The sequence below is a fragment of the Aptenodytes patagonicus genome, chromosome 3 (assembly GCF_965638725.1).
Source record: "Aptenodytes patagonicus chromosome 3, bAptPat1.pri.cur, whole genome shotgun sequence".
In the NCBI taxonomy this organism is placed as follows: Eukaryota; Metazoa; Chordata; class Aves; order Sphenisciformes; family Spheniscidae; genus Aptenodytes; species Aptenodytes patagonicus.
This window is the reverse complement of record NC_134951.1, coordinates 109,102,616-109,108,615: the sequence shown is the minus strand read 5'-3', so window position 1 is coordinate 109,108,615 and position 6,000 is coordinate 109,102,616. Positions and strand designations below refer to the sequence as shown.

Below are 6,000 nucleotides of genomic sequence, written 5' to 3'. Positions count from 1 at the left end.
AAACCTACGTGGATTACTTTTGAAACATGCTGTCAAGCAGCTGGGCTAATTTTGACTAATAAAGTTTTCATTTGACTAGAGATCTAACAGCAGGCCCACTGTCTTAAAGGACTAATATTGCCTCTGGCTGCTTCTCAATACCAACCAACAGTCCCAACTTTTTCTGGGCTAAACTTCAATCTGTTTGTCCAACCTGAGCTAGGCACCATCTGGGACACAGAGCCACACCATCCTCAGCAAATGGGCTAGGCAAGTCACGCTGTCCTCACTGGAGCTACCTGCAGACTGAAGGAACACGCTATCGAGAAGTTCTCTAACATCCCCAAAGTAACCTCAAAACTCTGAGATTTGGGACCCCTTTACAGCATACAACTGACAGATCTCCAATCTTTTGTCACAATGCATCTCCTGATTAGTTGGCATTTCACTCACAAGACGAGGAAGATGGAAGAAAACAGATGCAAACTGGGGACTTCACTGTTTTCTAAGAATGTCATGAAATGCAGACCTTTGTAATTGCTTCTCAGCCTATATCAAGGGAATAAAACCAAACTCTGTACCCACTCTATTTGCAATTATTGAGACAGCAAAAACAATCGGAAGAACTGGGTTTGGCTTGGTAATAATTTCTATTCCCTCCACGATCTTATTTCAACTGTTTTGTGCTGTTCTCTGACCTTGTTAACAGCCACCTTGCCAGGAGCCCGCCACTTCCCCATCTGAATGCACTTGTCACCAAAATGAATTACCACCTTGCAAGAGTGGTTCAAATAGCCTCCTGATAAGAACTGCAGGAAGAGCAGAAAATGGTGCAAAACTCAAAATGATGTATTATCGCTAAAATGCTACGACTTCACTTGTCAAGGATTGTAATTAGAGTTGGGCCAAGGCAATGTTAGCTCAGCTGCCTCTGAACACACCTGTTTCAATTTAATTTGTAGTAATTAGGAAGCCTAGGGCACCAGGAAAAAATGCTTTTCAGTTACTGTTTCAAATAGCTGAGTTTTCATGTGCCATTTAAAATCCTGTTTTTCAGAACAGACTGCTGACTTGCTAATGCTACCAAAATGAAATAAAGCAAAATATTTTTAGCAGCAGGAAGTTGTTACTCGCTACTGCCAATTACATGCCTTGTACTAGAACAGTGACATTTTTTCCCCTTTGCTTATTCTTCAAGACAGGTAAAAGCTGGCTTAGGTCTCGGTGCATGAGGATTCGAACAAAACTCTTAGTCCCCCAGAGCTGGCCGACACTTCTGGAGTCATAGCCAATACTGGCAGCAATCTGCTGTGACAGAGCAAACAACAGTGTCCTAGATCCACTCTTCAGAAAAGGGGGAAGGAGAAGATTAAGCAAGAGACTTGGATCTATTGTCTTTGGCAAAAGGTTGAATACCTTGTCATGCTAATAAAATTACTGAATTTGGGGAGGAGAAAATGGGGCGGGGGGGGATAAAAAAAGCATTAAAATTACATAAGAATAGATATTTATACTCTGAGTTAACTTATCAAACTGACACAGAGATGAATCATCCACCATTAAAATAATGGGATACAACTTTTCTTTATATCACAATCATTACTTACAACTCTTACATATTCACAGAGGAGTCAAGTATCCTCATCTTTTAATTTAAAAAGTGATCTTGCAGACCAAAATAAAACTGTTGGCAAAAATAAGTTTCTACAGGAACAGTGCCCAAAGAATGATTTCTTCAAAAACAGGATAGATCTTAACAATCATGATGGCACTTTTTTTTTTTTTAAAAAAAAACTACACTATAATCCACACAGGGCTCAAACAACACAGACAAAGCTAGATCTCTGAGTAACAAAATAATGAGAATGGGTAATAACAAGAGCCTGTGGTAATACGTAGACACAGCTACTTATGACTTTTAAAAATGTAACACAAACCTCAGTTCCTTTTTTTGAGGTGACATACAACTCTGCTTTGGGGCAGGTTCATTCCCACATGCTGAGAAACCAGCCAAAGCCAATACGGTTCCTCTCAGTGAACTAACTTGAATATATACATGTATTTCTACAAGTAAAAGTCCATTATTTTAATAATTGGCCTTTTTCTCCTGTAATGCCATTAGAAAGACAACCATACCACTGTATATTTTTCCATCTTAGAACACACACACAAAAAAAAAAAAAGGAAAAAGGTATCTGGGAAATTCAGAGCAATGCTTTCTGAATACTGTTTTGATTATTTAGGAATGGTTTTAATATTATCAGTCATTATTTTCCACAGACTGATGTGGATGTGTATTTAAAAAATGGACAAGAAAACAGAAAAAGAAACCCATATGATAAAATGAGTGTTAGTAGTCAGCACCATCATTTCACCACTTAAGTGAACTTTATGGAATACAACAGTGTCTGCCTGAAGCTGTGCTTATATAACGTATATGTGTGTGTGTATATATATATGTATATATAACCCATATACATGCCACGCATGATCTTAAAACCACAAAAGTCAGGAAGTATATGAAAGCTGCATCTTCTTTTATTCATTTGTCTTTGCTGCTTCAACAGGTAATTTCTTTACAATCCAGGTTTTCAGTTTTTCTATTTCCGTTCTGCTTAACTCATGATTAAGGTTTGGAAAAGTATGAAGTGATGTTGATACTCCCAGTGACTTCAACATCTTGTTGGTCTCTTCGCCCCACGAGTACAGAACTAGTTCATCAGCGGTTCCATGACACTGAAATAATTCTGGAAGAATACTTTCATTTCTTTTCAAAGCCTAGATGGAGAAGAAACACTGTCAGACACATCACTAAAAATTTTAAAGGAATAGTTACAATTACATGGTGACAACTTACATAGCATTTCATTGATTAACCTGCGTTTTAGTGGTCATATTGTACTATTTCTACAAAAGCAAACAAGGAACTATTGGAAAAAACTGCACTTCAAATTCCAATGTGCTAACTCTTGACAAATGATAGGGTTTACTTTAAGGTCTATACCCCTCTCCAAATATGAGAAATAGAAAAAATTCATGACAGCAGATGGAGCCCATGAGTATCATAATTCATCACAAATTTTCAAAGAATAGTTACACTTACATGGACTCTCTAACAACTAAGGACAACTTGCAAAGCATTTCATTTGTTAATCTGCCTTCTACACTGACAACTTGCAAAGCATTTCATTTGTTAATCTGCCTTCTACACTGACTTACTTTGAATAAAATAATTGTACTGTCTGTGCAAAAAAAGCAACAAAACATCATGTAAAGACAGCTTTAAAGCCTCACTTCACTAATACTCTGCTTATCTATATCCAGGAAATGTCATAAGTTTAGAGTATTAATCAATTGCCTCAGATGAACAAACATGCTAAACTCAATTGTAATTACCGTGTTTTTCTTTTAACTAAGCAGTTTTTCTGTAAAGTCTACCACACACTCACCTGGTAAACAGCAGAGTCTTTATTGAGAAAACTAGACAAAGCAAAGACTCCTGCCAGATCCTGATGAAACCTATATGCTAAATGCATTGCCATTCCACCTCCCATTGAAAAGCCTCCTAGGATGCAACAAGAGAAATGAAGATTGGATTTTGCTATATGTCTTTGCAACCCAGCATCCAATTTATTTGCATCGTCAGACTTATTTCTTTTATACACAATGCAATCAAAAAGCCTCTTGAGTAACAATAAGGTTACAATGATCTTAAATCAAAGCATGATTCAATTAAGAAGCTGGATAGCTAAAGTACTGCTAAAGATTCATTACTGAGAGAGAAAAATAATTTAAAAAAAATCAGCTAAAATGCCATTACTTTAGAAGCCATTCGTGTATGGTCCCTACCAGGCAGTTGAACACTGTGGCCATATATTCTCTGATGTTAACAAAGCAAAACTCTATGAACAGATAATTCTCACTGCTTTTTTTATTCAACTTATTTCTCCCCTAGGCCAGTAGCATTCCCATGTGAAAGAACTGTATCACTGTTGTACATAATCAATGAACATTCACCACATTAGACTAGTACACAGAAGTTGAGGATTTTTTTGTTGTTACACCTTAGGATATATAATAAATAGGGAAAAATTGTGATGTACCCCACCTGAGCTCTAACAGGATCTCTGAATTAATGGCGTTTTGTGTTCCATATGTCTCTTCAGCTGCACTAATTCCTTACGCGAGATAATTCCTCAGGGATGGAATTACATGACAAATGCTTATTCATTAGGAAAGAAATCCACACTACCGCATTACTTCACAAGGACACAGTATATAGGCTATTATATTGACTGTATCCAGATAATGACTACGGTGAAGAATGACTGGCTGCTGAAATCTGTTCTAGCACAGAGATGGCAACAACCAGCAGAAAGGTTATGACTACAGCTCTACTTAGAGCAGCATTAGCATCCAGGGTACTGGTGATACAATTGGTTTGTGCGAGGTAGTTAACTAGTGTTAATTAGTTGCAAAATTCTGAGCCCAGACCTTTTCACACACGAGACATGAAATTAGAGATTGAAGAAATGCAAAAATAGTAGAGAAAATACCAAACCATTTCAGCTTGTTATCTTTTTGAAGCGATTAAAATGAGACTCCAGAATGGGAATGGCTCTTTTGCAAGGGCTATGTAAGCCCTCTGGGGTTGACTTCTGTGCTACACAGAAGTTTGACATGGGTGCTCCTGCAGCACCAAAACTGAGCCCAGTGACACCCTGCAACTTTGGTACTTCACTGGATCCTGGGACCACACAGTAAAACTCTGGCACACACAAGCTCAGAGGCAGAAAACGCTGCACTTCGTAAATATTAGTTGGGTCACGGTGAGACTGTTCCTAATGGGGACTCCTCTTCCAGCATGTTTATCTGCAAGTCCCAGCAGGTCTGAGACCCTTCCAGCTCATACTCCATCCCATGTTATGACTGGAAGATTTGGCTGGATTTGTGTAGGAAATTTTCATGAAAACACTAGACTAATCCAGACGTGAAATGTTTTCTTTCTTTCTCCCACACAACATTATTTTTTGATTTCTGATGAATTTCTGATCAGAATTTCTACTGAATTTCTGATTCTTCTTTCTACTTACTGTCACCTTGTAGTCTTAAGAGATGATTACCACCAAAAGCGGTAACTGCAGGTTCCTGACTTACAGAACTTGGTTCTTAGAGAGAAAGAGCAAGACCACACAACATGGAAGACTGAAGTCTTGCCTTCCTTTTTCAAACACAGTCCTTAATTGCATTAGGAGAGCTGTATCCTCAAACTAGGAGATACACCTGGGATCCCCTAGCTACGCACCCAGGGGGCTGATAATACTCTGATATTTATCTTTGGTAAATAAAGCCAGGACCTGCTATTTAACCTACGAATCAATCTTTAACCAGTTCAAAGTTAAATGTAGTATGTCTAAGTGCCCAGTGTAGGTTCAGAAACAAAGGTAGCTGAGGAAAAGTAGGAGTGAACGTGGGTAAAGAAGTTCAGAGCACACCTTAAAAACTCACACAGCCCACATCACCTAAAATTTTGAATAAACTTGTCTTCACAAAAATAAAAATATTGAAAATACTACTGCAAGCCTTTCATCTGCATCACTATTTCCTACCAGACATGTTCTCTTGTCACACGTAAAAGAATTCTACAATGAAAAGAAATGAAAATATATTGCACAAGTGTCATAGTAATCACAAAAATTCAACACCATTGACCCCATGTTCACAGAGAGAAAAAAATATAGCCTTCTGAGAAAGTATATAAAACACAACAGCTACACAAACTTACGATGTAAACAACACCACCTTGTGCTGAAGTTTCCTTTATTCTCTTCTGTGGAATCTGATCATTTACTTCATTTCCTTTTGATCATTCTGAATGATGCTGTCATCCCGAAACCCAAAAAGTAGCACTTCTACTCTAAGAGACCATTTTGCATTTGCTTGCAAATAAATACAGATATACTTTGTCCACATATAAAGTGAAGTCCATTTTAAGTATTTTAGAATACAGGAAAAAAAGCT

General features: G+C 37.7%; 1 protein-coding gene across 1 annotated transcript in view; it reads right to left on the bottom strand.

Moving 5' to 3' along the window:
* Window positions 1–1,544: 1,544 nt before the first annotated feature.
* Window positions 1,545–6,000, bottom strand: part of LYPLAL1 (lysophospholipase like 1) — a 28,450-nt gene continuing 23,994 nt past the window's right edge. Inside the window, exons 4-5 of the mRNA XM_076334591.1 lie at window positions 3,429–3,544; window positions 1,545–2,757 (exon numbers count right to left, since the gene is read on the bottom strand). Coding sequence (XP_076190706.1) covers window positions 2,518–2,757; window positions 3,429–3,544 — 356 coding nt within the window. The 3' untranslated portion in view covers window positions 1,545–2,517. The remainder of the gene's footprint in view (window positions 2,758–3,428; window positions 3,545–6,000) is intronic.